Source organism: Globicephala melas, chromosome 10 (assembly GCF_963455315.2).
Source record: "Globicephala melas chromosome 10, mGloMel1.2, whole genome shotgun sequence".
Classification (NCBI taxonomy): domain Eukaryota; kingdom Metazoa; phylum Chordata; class Mammalia; order Artiodactyla; family Delphinidae; genus Globicephala; species Globicephala melas.
Genome location: NC_083323.1, coordinates 15874238 through 15893465, shown reverse-complemented (window position 1 = coordinate 15893465; position 19228 = coordinate 15874238). Strand labels below are relative to the sequence as shown.

The 19228-nt window shown below is 41.0% G+C and overlaps 1 protein-coding gene across 2 annotated transcripts in view; it reads left to right on the top strand.

The window, feature by feature from the left end:
• TCP11L2 (t-complex 11 like 2) overlaps positions 1–17152 on the top strand; it is a 41304-nt gene extending 24152 nt beyond the window's left edge. For both annotated transcript variants that reach the window (XM_030856179.3, XM_030856176.3), the window contains 4 exons: positions 6972–7159; positions 7368–7549; positions 9837–10009; positions 14773–17152. In XM_030856179.3, the coding sequence (XP_030712039.2) occupies positions 6972–7159; positions 7368–7549; positions 9837–10009; positions 14773–15017 (788 nt within the window). In that variant the 3' untranslated portion in view covers positions 15018–17152. The remainder of the gene's footprint in view (positions 1–6971; positions 7160–7367; positions 7550–9836; positions 10010–14772) is intronic.
• Positions 17153–19228: the final 2076 nt, after the last annotated feature.

Genomic DNA, 19228 nt, shown 5'->3' with positions numbered 1-19228 from the left:
ATTTTTAAATTTGGTGTTATATCAGCTGGGGTATATCGCAGGCAACAGAAACTAACTGGCTGATTTAGCAGAAAAGGAAGTGAATGGAAGGAGTGGGGCAGTTTACAGAAAAGCGAAAATACCTGAGTCTGCGCAAGGCCAGAAACTGGGAGGGCATCAGGAATCTGGGGAGGAAGAAACAAGGGAAAGTTCCGAGCTCCCTCCTCAGATGGTTAATGTGCACTTCAACATGGGCCATCCTTGAACGCTGTGGTCATCATTCAGAGTCCTAGGAAGGAGTCTGATGGGCATATGACTCAGCGAGGCCAACCCCTGGTCAGGGAGATTGCCTAGTCATGGGACCTCTAATTGATGTTCACAAAAAGAAAGCATGGAGTGAGGGAAAATGATTTCTCAAAATCAGTACCAAAAAAAGGGAAGGTGAGGTGTTGCTAGGCATAAAAGAGTGGATGTCATGGATAAGAGAACTACATTCTTCTAACTGAAAATTGGGGTATTTGCTCTGAATATTTTCCAGAATATTGAAAATAGAGGCCATCTAAAGCTTTGGACAACATCAGGGACTCCCATCCATGTATTCTGCACCATTCTCCTAGCTTATTGAATGGTGCCTGTTCAGAATTGTACAGACCAAGAGCTAGCCTGGCCATCCCCCAAGTCCAGGATGTAGAGTCATTGCCTTTTTAAGGGTCACTCAGATTTCATGCTTAGGTACCATATTAGAAGTCGGGTAGAGATGGGAATTGTATTCCTTGATGAATCAATACAGGGATACCCTTGATGCATTCATCTCAGAAAGCTCAAATACTAAACTCATTCATACCAAACTGGCAGAGTTCACAGAGCCTTCCCTGGACTGAATTCTCTGAAGCACTAAATAGCACAATCAATGGCTTTTACGTAATGTAAATATTTACATGTGTGTTTTGTGTTGATAAAGCTTTATGTGACCTTATCACATAGGTTGTTTGCTAGGTTTTTGCCTTAGACTCAGTGACTTAGTTGGCCAACCCATAACCCATATCTTTTTAAAAAAACTTTATTGAAACATTCAATACATAGAATAAAAACACGCAAACTCTAAGTGTATAGTTCTGTGAGTTTTGACTAAAGAATATGCCCATGTAACCACCACTAGAAACAAGAAATAAAGCATTTCTGTCACTCCAAAAAGAATCCTCAGGCCCCTTGCAACCAACCTCCCCCCATCGAGGTAAAACTGATATAATTTTTATCAATGTAGATTAGTTTTGCTTCTTTTAGAATGTCATATTAAATGGAATCATACTGTGTGTTCACTTTTCTGTCTAGCTTCTGTCACTCAACATAAGGTTTTTGCTATTCATCCATGTTGTTGTGAGTATCCATAGTTTATATTATTGAAAGTTATCCTATTATATTGTAATCCTATATGATTACATACCTCATTTATCCATTTACCTGTTGATGGACATCTGTGTTGTTTCTGGTTTTAGGCTACTATGAATAAAGCTTCTGTGAACATTTGTGTACCAGTCTTTGTGTGGGCATGTGTTTTCATTTTCTTGGATAAACACCTAGGAGTGGAATGGCTGAGTCATATGGTAAATATATGGTTAATTTTAGAAAAAACGGCCAATTATTTTCGTAGTTGTGCCATTTTATACTCACCATCAGTGTATGAGAGTTCCAACTGCTTTACATTTTCACCAACACTAGGTATTATCAGTCTTTTAAATTTTACCCTATATATATTTATAGAGAATGTGAAAGTATCTCATGTGGTTTTAATATACATTTCCCTGATGACTAATGGTGTTTAGCATCTTTTTATATGCTAAATGGCCATTTATTTATCTTCTTACGTGAAGTGTCTGTTCAAATCTTTTGCCCATTTTTAAATTGGGTTGTCTTATTATTGATTTGAAGAGCTCTTTATATATTGTGGAAGCAAGTCCCTTGTCATATTTTTGTGTTGTGAAACTTTCTTCCCATCTGTGGCTTGCATTTTTCATTCTCTTAACCCTATCCTTTGAAAAGAAGAAGTTTTTTATTTTGATGAAGTGCAAATAATAAAATTTTCTTCTATGGTTTGTGTATTTAGTGAATTGTTTACAAAATCTGTATATCCTAAGGTCATGAAAATTTTTTTTGTATGTTCTAGAAGTTTCAGACTTTTAGGCTTATGAATCATTTCAAGGCAGTATATTTCAAGGTTCAAAATTTTCCATTCATATATCCAATTCTAGAACTATTTGTTGAAAAAGACTATCTTTTCTCCTTTGAATTGCTTTGGCATTTTTGTTGAAAATCAATTGACCATACATTTGTGATTCTATTTCTGAACTCTTTATTCTTTTTTTAAATTGAGATATAATTTACATACCATAAAATTAAATTTTAAATGTGTATAATTCAGTGTTTTTTAGTATTTTCACAAGGTTATGCAACCATCACCAGTATTTAATTCCATAAGATTTTCATGCTTCCAGAATAAACCCCAAACTCATTAGCAGTATCTCCTCATTCCTCCCTTCCCTTAGCCCTTGACAACCACAGTTCTACTTTCTGTCTTTATGGATTTGACGGTTCAGGACATTTCATATAAATGGAATCATATAATATGTAGCTTTTTGTGTCTGGTTTCTTACACTTAGTATTGTGTTTTAAAGATTTACCCATGTTGTAGCACATATCAGTACTTCATTCCTTTTTATTAGACTCTCTAGTCTTTTCCATTGATCTATATTTCTACTCTTAGCTGATACAACACTATCCTGGTTACTGAGGCTAAGTCTTGAAGTCAGATAGTGTTAGCTTCTAACTTAATTCTTTTTCAAAATTGTTTTGCCTATTTTAGGTCCTTTGAATTTCCATATGCATTTTTTAATTAGTTTATCTCGTTCTGCAAAAAAGCCAGCTGGGATGGTGATTGGAATTATGTTGAACTGACATCTTAATAATGTTGAGTCTACTGATATGTGAACTCAATATCTCTACTTAAATCTTTAATTTATTTCAGCAATATTGTTTTAGTTTTGGTGTACTGGTCTTGTAATTTTTTTTAATTTATTTAATTAATTTATTTTTGGCTGCATTGGATCTTCGTTGCTGCGCGCGGGGTTTCTATAGTTGCAGTGAGTGGGGGCTACTCTTCGTTGTGGTGCACAGGCTTCTGATTGCAGTGGCTTCTCTTGTTGTGTGCAGAGCACGGGCTCTAGGTGCACGGACTTCAGTAGTTGTGGCATGTGGGCTCAGTAGTTGTGGCATGTGGGCTCAGTAGTTGTGGCTCGCGGGCTCTAGAGCCCAGGCTCAGTAGTTGTGGCACATGGGCTTAGTTGCTCCACGGCATGTGGGATCTTCCCAGACCGGGGATCGAACCTGTGTCCCCTGCATTGGCAGGCAGATTCTTAACCACTGCGCCACCAGGGAAGCTCCTATTTTGTTAAATTTAATCTCATTTTATGTTCTTCTGGTGTTATAAATGCTATTTTATAAAACTTTTTGTTTTCTAGCATATAGAAATATAATTGATTTTTGAGGATCGACTTTGCATCCTGAGACCTTGCTAAATTAACTTATTAATTCTAATAGCTTTTAGGAGTATTCCTTAGGTTTTTCTATAGTATATACAATCATGTTGCCTTTTATTTCTTTGGATTATCTTATTGCACTGACTGGGACCTCCAATCAGATGTTGAATAGAAGTCATGAGACAGGGCATCCTTGCTTTTCTAGCAGAAGAATGTTTATTGTTTGAGCATTAAATATGATGTTAGCCGCAGCTTCTCATAGATGTCATTTTTTGGGGTTAAGGAAGTTTTCTTCTATTTCTAGATTGTTGAGAATTTTTTTTTTTTTTTTTTTTTTTTTCTGCGGTACGTGGGCCTCTCACTGTTGTGGCCTCTCCCATTGCGGAGCACAGGCTCCGGACGCACAGGCTCAGCGGCCATGGCTCATGGGCCCAGCCGCTCCGCGGCATGTGGGATCTTCCCGGACCGGGGCATGAACCCATGTCCCCTGCATCGGCAGGCGGACTCTCAACCACTGCGCCACCAGGGAAGCCCTGTTGAGAATTTTTATCTGAATAGGTCACATATTAAATTTGTTCCCATGCTTTTTCTGCATTTACTCAATTGGTCATATTTTTCTTCTCCTTGATTGTGTTAATGTGGCGAATTAGAGTGACTGATTTTTTTTCTAGTGTTAAACCAAGCTTGCAATCCTGAGATGTTTATCCAATCACTTGGCCCCGGTGTATTATCTTTATCTTATTGCCTTTCTAATGCTTCCTTAAGGATTTTTACATCTGTATTTATGAAAGATGTCCCCCTGTAATTTTCTTTTCTTATAATGTCATTGCTTGGTTTTGGTGTCAGAGCAAAGCTGCCCTCATAAGATAAATTAGGAAGTGTTCCCTCCTCTGCTTTCTGAAAGAGTTAAAACACCCTGTGTCTTCTAGTTTGATTTGCATGCACAGTGTGTATTAGTAAACATTTTACTGCATGACAGTTGAGGGAAAGATATCTTCAGGCATATAGGACCAAATCAATTTGTCAGTCTAAAGGAGACTATTTGAGTCGGTACTTAAGCCCATGGTTACCTCCAGAGATGGTGAATTAAATAGGAAACCTACCGGGTCTCTCATGCCAGGTATAGAGAGCAGAAGTTTTTTGAGAACCTACCAAGTGACAAGTACCACTGGAAAAACATTTGATTAGTTTCCAGCGCAAAGGGGTCTGCCAAAACAAGGCCAGATATCTCACACAACTATCAGGTTGTGCTGTGAGCTAAGTCAAGGGAAAACTATATAAAAAATAAACGTCATAGGCTTGGACTCTCAAGGAGTCTCATTTTCATATCACTAGTAATATTAAAGGCACATGAACTATTTAATAACTTTTTTTTAGTAAATAGAGAAGCTCTTTTTCAGGTCAGCTATTTAAGAGAAATGACAGCCAGATCAAAAATACAAAGGCAGATGTGCCTCAAGAAGGCAGTGATAGGGCTTCCCTGGTGGCGCAGTGGTTAAGAATCCGCCTGCCAGTGCAGGGGACACGGGTTCTTGCCCCGGTCTGGGAGGATCCCACATGCCGCGGAGTGGCTGGGCCCGTGAGCCGTGGCCACCGAGCCTGCGCGTCCGGAGCCTGTGCTCCGCAACGGGAGAGGCCACAACAGTGATAGGCCCGCGTACCGCAAAAAAAAAAAAAAAAAAAAAAGAAAGGCTTCCCACAGGAAGAGGCTGGACCACTGAGGACTGGCAGGATATGGACTGAGAGAACCAGAGATAGTTTTGGCGGGGTTAGTCCAAGACTTCCTGGCAGGAAACAGGAACATATATTGGTGGGGAAGTGCTCTTGGGCCTCCACTGCCCCTGAGAAATTCTTAGGTAAATGCACCTGTAAAACCATTGCCTATTGTTCTGTTTCTCTCTCCTGGTAGATAAGGAGGTTTTTGAGTATAGGGACTGTGTTTACTCATCTGTGAATTCTCTGCACTTGGTATAGTATCTGGCGTATAGTAGGTGCTCAGTTGTCATTGAAGAAATGAATGGAGAGGCTCTTTTCCATATGAAAAACCAAGGAGTACCAGTGCCTCATAGGGTTGACCTCGATTTTGGAGCCACATAGAACAGTCAGTGTACTAGCTTGTGGGAGTGAAATCTCAGCGGATCCCTTAGAGAAAAGCCCATGTTTCCCCCTAAACTCATGCTCTTTCTGCTTTACCAGTTGTACTCAATTCTGGCTACATATTAGGATCACCTAGGGTGTTTAAACACAAATGCCTGAGCCCCATCTCAGACTGATCAAATCAAAATCTCCAAGAGCCAGTGCCCAAGATCACATTTCTTTCTTTTTAAAGTTCCCCAGGTGATTCTACAATCAGCCAGGATTGAGAACCTCTGCTACACTGTTGCTTTTGTTTGAGATAAAGAAATGGGCTTTTAAATCTGTCAGCTGTAAATGATTAAGCTTGCAGCATAAATGCTTATTACCGCCATATTGTAATTATATCCATGATGGTTTCCACTGTTTCTGTCTGTTGGGTACCTTTTAAATAAAAGACTGCAAGTCTTTTATATCTTTATAAACAGAACTGGGAAAACCAAGAACAACATTTGCCAACTGAGGAGAAACAAAGTTGTGAAATTCTGGAGGTGGTGTTGCTTAAGTGTGGCAAACTGAGCTGCTCATAAATTACCCCTGTTTCCAGGGTGACTATTTATTTTGTTCTCTGGGTCTTTTTAAAAAATCTGCACCTGTGTTCAGTCTGCATTTTTAAGCAATCTCCACCTTATAAATTCTACCAAATACATAATTTTATAAGAAATGTGGTATAAAAAGCAGTTTATTTCTAGGGGGAGACCTTAGAACTGGGTCTGAAGTAAAATAAAGTGTGCACGCCAGCATGCTGGGAAAGGCATAGCTCTATTCAGACACTCCGAGGAGGGGTCTGGAACCCAAAAATGTTTAATTAATCATCAATGCCTTTAATCTAAATACCTTCTCTGCACAAGACTCAAGGTCATGTGTGAGCTGGCCTGTCTATCCATCTGCTGCCGTCTGCTGCCACTCTCTCTCCCTCCTAGTTCTTTATAGACCAGCAGTACAGATTTGCTTGTAGCATCCAAATTACCATATTTTCTCACTATTCCGGGTCTTTGTGTGGGCTATTCTCCTATCCTGGCGTGACAGCTCTTTCCTCTGTCTGCCTTGTATCCTGAAGTGTCACTTATGGAGTTCCTCTTACAGCCTGTCCTGGACAGCCTCTCCTCCCTCCACTCCTGCTGTGTCTTCTAGTATTCACTGTATTCTGCTGTAATTGTGAGCTTACAGGTCTGTCTGCCCATCTGGACTCTAAGCTCAGCTCCTTGAGGGCCATGGCTGTTTTGTCATTCATGCCCAGCACCTAACCTGACATCTGTCATGTAGAATGCACAAATGAAGGAATCCATCAGCTGTAGGACAAATATGTGGCCTTTGTACTTGCAGGTGCTCTTGATCAAACTACAGAATGGATAAAAGAATCTGTACATGAAGAATTACTTTCTCTTTCTGAGACTGCTTTAACTCCCGGGGCCAAAAACAGCTCCAAGCCAAGCCTGAGCCCTACATTGGTGCTAAATAATAGTTATTTGAAATTGTTACAGTGGGATTATCAGAAAAAAGAATTACCAGAGGTGAGTGATTTTTTTTTTCCTTCACTCAAGTTTTCCAGTATTCTAATTCTTAAGTTCAAACTGTGAATCAGCTGGTCTGTGTTGCATGTGATTTAATGACTTTACTGAAATCAGATAAAAATGGGAGTTTGATGTAACATTGCTTATTTTACAAGTTCATGGTATTGAGCTTCCCTTACTATTTTTACATTTTAAATAAACATGCTAGACACTCATGACAGATGGAGCACGTCTTCAGGAACTGACAGAAAAGCTGAATCAACTGAAAATGATTGCCTGCCTGTCCCTAATCACCAACAACATGGTGGGTGCTATGACAGACGGCCTACCTGAGCTTGCAATCAGGGTAAAAAAGATTTCAGCTGTTCTACTTGAAGGCATGAACAAAGAGTAAGTTCCAAGCATTTTTATCTGCTTTGCCTTGTATTCAGGGTCTGCATGTGTTTCAGAGAATGTAAATAACCTTGACATCTGGATGTGATATTCAGGACTGTGCTTTTGAGAAGCTTAGCTCACACCGTCTTCTTTTAGAATTTCTTTTAATATCACTGAAGGCTTAGATGTCCCATCATAGGAAAGGAGAGGTCTTTTCTATAACAAGTGCCAGGGTGAGTATAGTGTTTCCGCTTAGGATGGGTGTGTGCAAAGGCTCTTCTTTGACAGTGTTGTGGAAAAAAACAACAAAATGCAGAAATACACCATGCTCAGTGTTTAGAACGCCCTATCAAAGAGGCTTTCCGATTCAGTTGTTCCAACTCCATAGGTTTTCTGCCATGAAATGTTTACCAGCTTCACTGACCTAGCCTCTGTGAAATCTTCACAGTGGTGACATCTCTGTCCTTCAGAGATGCTCTGCAAGTCCAGTGTAAGTTTTGTTTTTGCCAAATTCATTTCCCAGTATCAAACCTTCATTGAATACTAGAATCCCATTTCAATTTTGCGTTTAGATCATCCTATTGGGAATCCTGTCCAAGTTAGAAAATTCCTAGTCTTAGCCAATGGCCAGATGATTCCATGGGTCTCATATGGGTCAGCTCCTCTTGCTGGTTCCCCTTTCAGGTGTTTTCAGGGACTTTATTCCTCTCTTTGAAGGGAGATACACCCAACCTCCCATCCTCCTGCCCATTACTTAGAGAGCACATAAATGACTTGATAAAATCCTAGAATATTAAAAGCCCAAAGAAGCCCAAGTGGTTATAGCATCCAAAGTTCTCATTTTGACCTGAAGCTCAGAGAGAGAATATGATTTGCCTTGGGTTGCACACCAAGAAAAGGACAAGCCAAGGCCTGAACCCTGGCCTATGTCAAGGCCCTGCCCTTTCTACTGATCCTGGTGCTAACTTGCCAGGCTCTTTTATTTCACGTTCCAGGACCCAAGACCTGTAATAAAAAGAAACCTGCTCTGGCTCTGGTTTTGCAATAGATCTTATTTTAGCATTTTCCCACACTGGGTAACCATTATTTTCCAGGAATTCTAATTTATTAAGCCTTTAGTGAACCCCCAGTACTGCTTAAGTATTAATATAAAGCACACAGCAAAATGGTTACTAAGAGGACAGGCTTTGGGGTCAGGCAAACCAGGGTTTAAATCCTAGCTATGCTACTGACTTGTTATGTACCATTGAATAAGATCCTGAATCACTCTGAGTCTCACCTCCTCATTTGTAAAAAGGGAATAATTGTACCTACCTTAGGGTTAATGGAAACTTAAGATGACTGTGTGAAGCACTTAGGGCAGGTGTCTGGCACATGGTAAGTGCTTGATAAACGTTAGCTTTTAATAACTACTTAGTTGTTAAGTCATCTTCTTTATAGTTGTTTTGCCTATCTGATTATATTATTGTTTTGTCTAATTCCCCCCACCCCATCCCCCCATCTCTTATCCTTTAATTCCCATTTTGCACAAAGTTGTCTTAAAGACCCTTTCTGACTAGTGAGCAGCAATTTTCCATCATCATTCCCCAATAGTGCGGATCCAACAAATGCTGTTTCTAATTACACCTTTTTCCTTACCTGTTAAATAACCCACCACTAACTACTTTTTACAGTTTTCTGGACTGTATATATTTGGGATTACTGATCAGTTACTTGAAAGTAACAATGCGAAGGAGTTTCTTACCTTCCATCATGATAGGTCAAGAGTTTTAGGTAACTTGTCTTCATGGTATTGGCTTCTGAATATCTTCATTTCTTGTGTTTGATTGGTGTTAGAGATTTACTGCTCAGGCGTGGATAAAGGAATTGATCGTACCTCATTTTCCAAGCACATTAAAAAAAAAAATCTATGAATGAATCCACTCAGACCAGAGGGTTTATTTTAAGAAGTAAATAGGTTACTTTTTAAAGAACCTACTCTTCCCCTTTCTGATATCCCTGCCTGAAGATGGGGTTGCAGACTTATTTTCAGGGACCACATTTTTCTGTCTGTGCTTTCCTATTTAAACGTTACCCACAGAATTGAGTGGTTTTAAGCATTTACAAATCTGCTACAAATAAAGGATGGTTGGGAGGAGTTACTATTTTCTAAGCTCATTCTAATAGAGGTAATTATTGTCTGTATAGGGAAAAATTGGTAGACATTTGAAATAAGTTGGTATACTTTTAAAACAACAACAACAACAAAAATCCTGCTAAATAAAAACTATCCCTGATGGGATTTTTGTTTCATGTTTTGTAGGACCTTTAACTTGAAGGAAGTCCTAAATTCTATCGGTGTTCAGACTTGTGTCGAGGTAAACAAGACCCTGATGGAGAGAGGTTTACCTGCTCTAGATGCTGAGGTTCAAGCTAACCTTGTAGGTCAATTCTCAAGCATCAAAGAGGAGGACAATCCTATCTGGTCCTTGATTGGTGAGTCTTCATGTTTTTATTGGTTTCTGCTTCAATTCCAATTTGCTTAACCATGCTGGTTTTGGCTAATGTTAACTGTCAGTCAAATTTTAGTCTTAAACAGATTACCTGCTTCTTTTGGTGAGTGAATAAATATTGAAAATATGAATAAAGCATTAATATTTTCAAAGGTTTGGGACTCATTGCTGCTTCTGTGTGTATATGTAGCAGAGTGGGAGGATGTTTCAGAGCCTTCTACCTTACTACCCAGCCGATAGGTTTCTGTGAAGAAAATAACATCATGCTGCCAGTAATGTTAAATTCCTAGATCAATAGAGCAATCCAAACCAGCTGGCAGTATGTTCACAGAAAGTAGACACGGGCTCTGCTGGAAGCAAACCTGTGTGAGCTGAGGCCCCTATGTTGGTCAGGCTTAGAGAGACAAAGAGTTAAAAAGACCCTGCAACTGAGAGGCATAGTGGGTAGACTTTTTTTTGTACTTGATTGCTAAGAAAATAAATATCTTAAGGTCAAGTTGTATTGGTGAGTTGGGGAGAATGTATCAGTTAGGACTTTTTCTATTACTTGTGACAGAGAACCTAAGCTTCTAAAGTGGCTTAAGCAAAAAGGGAATGTATTTGCTCATATAACAGAAAACAGCAGGGTGGGATTGGCTGCTGGTACAGCTTAATCAGAGCTTAAACTATGTCCTGGGTGCTGGTTTCCCCACTTTGGTCCCTCAGCACTGCCTTCCTCTGGGCTGGCTGTCTCCATGGAGAGTCTCTTCCCAACACAGCAAGATGACTTCAGCTCCAGCCTACATCTTTCTGTGTTTAAGTCAAGCCAAAAAAAAAAAAGGAGTCAGTTTCCCTCCCCTCTTAGCTCAGACGGTGACCCCAGAATTGAGTCTCATTGACTCCAGACGGTGGTCATGTCCCATTGTTGACTCATTCATGGTGGCCAGAGGGGAAGAAACTTAAACTTGAGACGTGTTCAATTCCTGGTGAGTCAGCTTTACCTGTAACACCTGGTCTGAAACTGGGGAAGAGATTGTTTTCCCGCAAACAAGATCAGGGTGCTGTGGCCTTAAGAAGGGAAGAGGGTGATGTGGGACACAAAGCGAGTGTCTACTGCAGAGGGTGAGGAATGGACCAGACAGAGGAAAGAGTGTGGCATTCGAATATACTAACATTCCAGGACTAATCTGCAAGTTTTCAAAGTGCAGCACTGACTTCCCTAAGAATACAAGTACTTGCTATTATTTAGTTGAGGCTCTTAAATAGTTTCTCTCATTCTTATCCCTGGGGACACGGGATGCTGGAGATCTAGGCCACCCAGGCCACTTAATAGCTCTAGGCTTCAACCCCACCCCCAAGAAAAGAGCCGTCTGGTGTGTAGCATGTGGGCTGCTGAGGGGTGACGGGTGAAAACAGTAACACACACGGCATAACCGCAGCTGCCTGTGCCTGAGCCCTTCCCTGCATAACCTTCACTGCTGACATGCATCTCATGGCCCATAGTCTCCAGCTGAACGCCAACAACAGGGAGACGGTGTTCCCTGGAGAAAGAGGGGCAGGCCGTCTGCAGTCTGCCACGTACCAAGAGACCCCCCACTAGTGCACAGGCCTCACGAGGACGGGGTGCATATTTGCTCACTGCTATTTCCCCATACCATGCTGGGCCCAGAGACGACCTTTAATAAATATCTGTGGAATGGGTGAATGCATGGAGACTTAGAGCAGTTAAGTAACTCTCACCTGAGGTCGCATAACTAGCAGGGTGCAGAGTATGGCTTCTTCCTGAGCCTCTGACTCATATTCTTTTTTGTTTTGTTTGTTTTTAAACAGAAGAAATTTATTTTCTTACAGTTCTAGAGGCTGGAAGTCTGGGGTCAAGGTGCCAGCGTGGTTGGGCTCTGGTGAGAGCTCTCTTCTTGGCTGGCAGATGGTTGCTTTCTTGTGTCCTCACATAGCAGAGAAAGAGAAAGAGAAAGAGGAAGAGGAAGAGGAAGAAGTGTAAGAGAGAAAAAGAGAGAGAGAGGGTGGGGTGGGACGGGGAGAGTGACTCATATTAACTGCTCTAATGGGCACTACAGTCAAAGCTGGAGCCCTGCTGCTCATTGGCAGCATGGCCAGAGCATTGGGTGTCCTCCATGCCCTTGCTTTAGATCAGGGAAGTACTTGCAATGTCAAGGGAGAGGGAAGCTGGGGTCCAGGAGATGCCCCACCCCGAGGTGGCCTCTTAAAATCCAGTCAAGCAACTTTTTTCCACCCAGCTCTCCCCAGTCCAAGTTTCCTGTTCTTTTGCAAACTGGAAGTATTTTGTAACCTCATTCAAAGTATTGTTGCCTAGCAACATGAATGACTCACTTGAGCGTCCCTCTCTGGGCTCTGGAAGCCAAGGGCACGTCTTTGGCAGGGGCTCCATTTGGCTGCTCCTAAATGGACAGACGCTTCTGTCACCTTAGTCTTGGCCTAAAAACTGTGACTCATCCACAGAGGAGATAGAACCACTTGTCAGCATAATAACAGTTTTGAAAAAGTTTCATTCTTTAAACAGCCTTGTGAAAAGTGTTTGGACCGTATCTGTGATGAAAATAGACCCAGCTTCTGAGAGTCGACCAGCCAGCCTAACGGGGAATTTAGCAGACAGTTTCCTCTTAATTCTCTGCCTGCAGAGGAGCTGGAATACATTAAGCACTTAGAGGGATCCCTGGGACAGAAGAAGGGCTCCAATTTACCCCTGCCTTTCCTCCCCTGTAGTTCATGGTACCCACAGTCTGCCTTCTTTTGTTCTTAGTTGATGTGCTATTTGTCTACAATGGAATTACAACTCCCACTGTGTTCTTAGCCATTAAAAAAGGTAATTAGAGAGGGAGTTTTCCTTCAAACTATTTTTTTTCCAAATATATACCAAAACCATGTAAAAATGATTTATGGATTACCTGCTGTGTAAATTATTTGCATGCTAATAGCCACCTACATTTTTAAAAAGTAATTTTCAATTATACAAGTGATACATCCATGAATAATTTCCTCTTGTTGACAAATTATGGATAAGGCCCAAGTCATCTTTGACTGCCTTCTCCAGCCCCCATTCCTCTCTGGCTCCCATTGCTTTCAGTTTGGGGTTTATCTTTATAGACCTTTTTCATTCCAATCTCACTTTAATTCAAGCGGCATTTATGACGTGCCTGCCACATGCCAGACCAGGGATATTATAAGACAAAAAAATAGCCCTGACCCTTAGAAAGCCCACCGTCTAAGAAGGGAGAGATAAATTCTCAAGTAACAGTAATATGGGATGATAGTGTAACAGTTGCTAGGAAAAGCCACAGAAAGGAGGTGACTTTAGCATCAGCATTGAAGTATGCTCTCGACTTGTGCAGACATGAGGTGAGGTGGAAAGGCATTCTAGTAAGAGGAAACAATTTGGGCTAAGATATGGACATGGGACACTGGGGACTTTGAGTTTTAGGTCAGGTCTGGCTGAAATGTGTGATTTTTGGGACAAGTGTTTAGAGATAAGTTTCAGCAATATAGTTATCTGTATTCGATGGAGTGTATTTTCCTTAGTAAACTTCCTTATTTGTGAGATTTCTGTTTCCAAAGCCAGAGAACATCCTTGGAGCAGCATGGGCTGGGGCATTTCAGGCTTGTCCAGTACCATTTGTCCAATACCACTGCAGCTTCACTTATTTATGCATTTGCGTGCTTTTGTGAAGTCGTCTCAAATGCAGATACGCTGAGGCACTGAAGCAGGAAGAATGGAGAAGGTGGCAGTGCCAGTGGGGTGGCCCTTCCTTAGTGACTCCAGATTGTTGCCCACATGGGGAGTGATCATATAATTTATTTTCCACCCCAGGACACTTTTGAGAGTGCTCTTTTTAATTATGCCAGGACAGCAGGTGTCAACTTTAACTGTCCTGTGAAAACTCGGATGTGTGCTCACCCTTGCCATGTGGCAGTTTGGGCCCCTAAGTTTGCCAGATCTGTAGATTTTTCAAGAAGAACCAAAACTTTGATTTTCTATGTGAAATCCCCTCGTTTTAAATGACTTCTATTTTTAAAAAACACTACGTGGACCAAACTGGCAGTGCCAGTTTACAAACTCAGCTTTAGGATACATAATTAAAATTATGGACGTTGAGTTTTTGTAAAAGATTCCCCACCCCACCCTGAAAATGCTGTGCATGTTTTGTTAGCTAGCTATTACTGCATACCAAATCACCCCAAAACTCCATCTGTTATTGCTTACGAGTCTGTGGGGCAACTGGGTAGTTCTTTTGATCTTGCTGGACGCACGCGTGCATTTGTGGTCAGCTGTGGCTTGGGTGGGTAGCTCTGCTGATCTTGCCTGGGCTCTCTCAGGTGCTTGGGAGTTGGTTGGCTACAGGTTGGTCTAGGATGGCCTAAGATGGAACAACTGGGCTTCCCTCAACATGGTCCCTCATCAGGCCCAGGCTTGTTTACATGGTGGTGGTAGGCAGAGAGAGTGGGTTCAAACAATGCCTCTTGAGCACGGAACTCACATACCAGCACTTCTGCCACATTCTGCATTGGCCAAAGCAAGTCGTAAGGCCATCCCTGCTCCAAGGCATGGGGAAACAGACTCCAGTCTTTGATGGGAAGAGCTGCAAGGCTGCTTTGGAAAGGGCACGAATATAGGGAGAGGTCAAGAACTGAGAATGTTGCCGCAATCCACATACCACAATTACTGTTCTCATTTTTCAAAATCACGTGCTTTAATAATGGGACAGATAAAGATGCCTTCTTTTTCCCCAGAAAAACGAATCCAGCTATACATGAAAAGCCTACTTTGTCTGCCAGACCCTCCAAAATGCATGCCTGCCGTGCCAGGAGGCCTCACTGTCGTTCAGCAGGAGCTAGAGGTGCTAGGCTCGCAATATGCAAGCATTGTGAATCTCAACAAACAAGTGTATGGACCATTTTATGCAAATATACTTCGAAAGCTGCTCTTTAGTGAGGAAGCCACGGGGAAGGCGGAAGCTTCATCATCTACTAACTAAAGAGGAACTGACATTGGATAAGAGATTGGAAGCCCAGCACTTAGGTACCCAGTCTGTTTCCATCAATGGCATTTCAGATGCGGCACGTTCTCAGTCCTGTCTGTGGCACAGCGTTAGCCCGAATCTGTATAATTCAGTAATATTAGCATTGCAAAGACATGCACGTTGTAATGACCCTGTTTGTGCACTATCTACAAGTCCAAAAGAGATGTTTTTAATGAACAGCAAGCAATTTGTAATTAATTATATTACCTATATAATACTTGTAAATGTTTTCTTAAGCATATATATCTGGCTTATTCATTCAACCTGTAAGGAGTTGTATTTCACATCAAATCTAATGATTTTTTTAACTTTGGTACAGCTTCTTAAAGGGTTGAATTTTGTGAACATAACCAAGGGGATTGATGTTCTGAATAAATGATATGAAGTAAGGGATAATCGTATTTTAAATGTACAATTAAATTTTATTAATGTGTAATAGAAGCTTACGTAGTATAAGTCCTCAAATTCTACAGATATACCAAATCACACTTTGTGATACCAATTGTCAGTATTTGTTTAGAATTTCAATGTATTAAATACATTTTAAAGCTACATACAAATTTTAGATAAAACCTCCCTTGTTCATTTAGTGAAAATAGAAACAAACCCCTTCTAAAATTTTATTCTAGAGGGTGGATTCTTCTCACTTATCCTGCTCTCTGAGGGAAACAGTTTTTGCACACATCTCTTCGTGAATGTCCCTGCATTTCTCAGGCCACTGATAAGGTTTATATAAGATTTTAATATTTTTACATAAGGCAGGAGTGGTTTGAATTGTTTTACTTGTAAGAAGAAAAATTGATAAAACAAGATCCCCATTCTCAGTGAAATTCATGTCTGAAAAAGAAACAGTTGAACTCTGGAATTTTTAACCATATAATGTGCTAGCAAACGCCTTCTGCGCTGTTTAAATTCTTACCTGCTGTGACCAAGATGCTCTTCTAAGTATCATCATCATTTGCCACTCTTATGCATTTAATTAAACTTTGCCAAGCTGGCACTGGTTGTCAGGATTCTAGAGAAATCTGCATACTGTCCTGGAATTACATACTTCTTCCGAAATGTTAAGTGAAGCACTACCTTTTGGACGGACTCAGCCTGGAAAGTGCTTTATTTGCATGAAGTGCATTTTGATTGTTTGGTTTTCTGAGGACTCATTGAACCTTAGTAACTTGATGGGGAAGAGTGGGTAGGAAGTAAAAAATAATGCTCCTTTCTTCCTCTCTTCCTCACCACGACCTTCACCATTATGGTGCTACCTAATTATTTGATAAAGTTCTAGGAAATGATTGTGTGAGTAAATTATCTCCGGTCTTTACATTTTGGAGGGATCTGCCAGAATTCGAGGAAATTTTGAAAGTCAGTTTTTTTTCCTCATGTGACCAATACATAAATCAGCCATTCTGTCCATTTGAGCAGCTGTGTATAAATGGAATTTTACTGAAGAGCACATCATTGGTCTCACCCATTATTTCCCTCTTCCTGTATTTCCATTCTGCCTGTTTCCTATGCTTAGAAACCAAAAGGTGCTGTAGATTTTTGTTTTCATTTTTTCTTACGTTGAAGTAGTTTTCAACTGTGTTCACTTTGGGGCCTGGACAGCAGGGAGGGTGTGACATAGAAATGTAATGTGTAGCATAACTTTTTGTTGCTTTCTGAGGTGAACTGTATATTTAACCAGAAGACCAGGTGATACACTTTTTTATTATCAGATTGGAATCCATCTGGTATTCTTATATACTTGATTATACTGAGTTGCCAGCAGGAAAACAATGTGCAAACATTTTTTAAAAATGCATTTAAAATGAAGGGCATTCTGCCTTTTTTTTTTTTTTTTAAGTGACAAAGTAAATCTCAATGTCTGAAGTCTGGATTTAGGCAACTACATTTATTAGGATTTTAAAATCCTATCCCTTAGCGTGTTGTTTACTTGGTTTTTACTGAAATGTTTACTTCTACTTTTGAGAATTTTCTTAACATGGTCTTGTTTTGTAATGTCAATTTTATTAAACACCATACACACATTTTCATTCTTCTTCTGCTAAAACATGTATTGTGTGCGCTAGTCAAATTTTAAAGCATTAAAAATTATTTCAAGATAGCTGGTGTCTCTTTGTTTTCTAAACCACCTTTGGGTAACTCAGGGCTGGAATACTGCACAGTCTTTATTGCAGTTGTTTTAGAAGGATTCTTCTGCTGATCATCAGAGCCTCACAGACATCAGGTCATGTTCATTCGTTCATTCAGTCAACAGATAGCTATTGAGCATCTACGGTGTGCCAAGAAGTATCCTAGATCTTTGATACACAGATGACTAGGCAGACACTGTCCTGAAGAAGTTTGTAACCTAATATGAAGGATAAACTTGTGAACAATTGCAATAAAGTGTAATTCGGGCAATAAAACACATACACGTGGTGTTAGAGGAAATACTGCCAGACTGTGTTTTGTGGAGGTCACCCTTGAGCTAAAGCATGAAGGGTAGGCAGGAACTTGCCAAGAAAGGGAAAGGCACAAGAGGCCAAGTGCACAGTGGGTACGACGGTGTGGAGAAATGGTAAGCCAAGGGTCCAGCCTATAGAAGAGGGGAAGTGATGAGAGGGGAAACAAGCAAGGTAAAAGGCTTCTGGGATGTCATGCTCAAAAGGGAGGGTTTTGTCCTGAAAGAGATAACCATTGAATCTTTTGAAACAGGAGAAGGTTACAAGCAATTTATGTTTTGGAAGGATTGCCCTGGCAAAGAACACTTGCTGTTGGTGCTAGAATATTCTATGTTGTGTGCATATGTGTATACGCATGAACACATGAACACATGGCACAAGAGTCCATGTAGAAATGGACTCTAGCTAACAGAAGCAGAAAGAGAGTTTATTGGAGAGGTTTAAGTACCTCATGGAATCTGTTTTACCTGGGGAATTAAGCTTGGAAGATGGGAAGAACCAAGGCAATGCAAGCATAGGACCTCAGCCAAGCTGGATTCAGAGATTGGTTTCTCAATTGTCCTTGCTGCTTTGCCTCATTTGCTCAAGATTTAAAGTCTCAGATATCAACATTCAGTTGGAAGAATCTCTATCAAGGGCCCAGGCTCTAATTTGCAGGGGATGCAACAAGACAGTAGCTGCCCCTTAGATTCCTGTGTTCCCACCAAGGTCACCCAACTAGGGATTTCTTCCAAAAAGGAAGGATCAGAAAGAGAAAAACAAATCCACTACCATGTGCACTCATGAGGTCTTTAAAACTTGAATGGGAGAAATGTGTGAAGAGGTCCCCCAATCCAGTATCGCCTCTAAGAATGACACAAAAAGATGATTCCAGGAAGGGCATAGTCATTGAAGTCAACCTTTATTGGTGTGTGTAGATGAACTGCTGAGCAAAGCCTCAGCATAACCTTATTTCTCAAATTGTAGTTCAAAGTTTAAGGAAGGTTGGTGTGTGTGTCGCGGACTCTACTCCATTCAGCCACTTAGAGACCCAACTTCCATCCATCTTGTAACTCAATAGTCCCTGAAACCTTCAGCGTCTCCTTAATCACTCAGAAGATAAGGGAAAGAAAAGGATCACCCACTTCTACTCATGGTACATAGGGCAGAACTAACTAGATCGTTAGTTGATGACTAGATGGCTAGATGGTCATCTGGCCCCATCTAACTGCAAAGGAGTCAGGAAGATGTGCCCAGGAGAAAAGGCGGGTGTGGGTGTTGGGTATTGGTAAGCATTAGCAACAGTCTCCACCTCAGATCCCTCCAGTTTCCTTCAATAAGCTCTATGAATCATCTTTTTATGAAAATAAGTTTATTTTTTTAATGAACAACAGAACTTACTGGGTCCTTGCATTAATGAAGTGCTGGGCATTGCCTAGTAGACCATGAAGGAATTACCTGATTCCGCCCCCCCACCCCCCCCCCGCTTTGGCCATGCCACACGGCATGCAGATCTTAGTTCCCCAACCGGGGATTGAATCCAAGACCCCTGCGTTGGAAGCACAACGTCCTAACCACTGGACCACCAGGGAAGTCCCATGAAAATAAGTTTAAGGTCATGTGCCTGCTCTGATCTTTTAGTATTAGCTCCCAGAGCACTGTGTTGAGAGGATTTTGAAGCTAAATCCGGGACAGGCAGTAAAGAATTCTGTGGCTGATTGGCTAAGTATGCCATGGGCGTGGGGA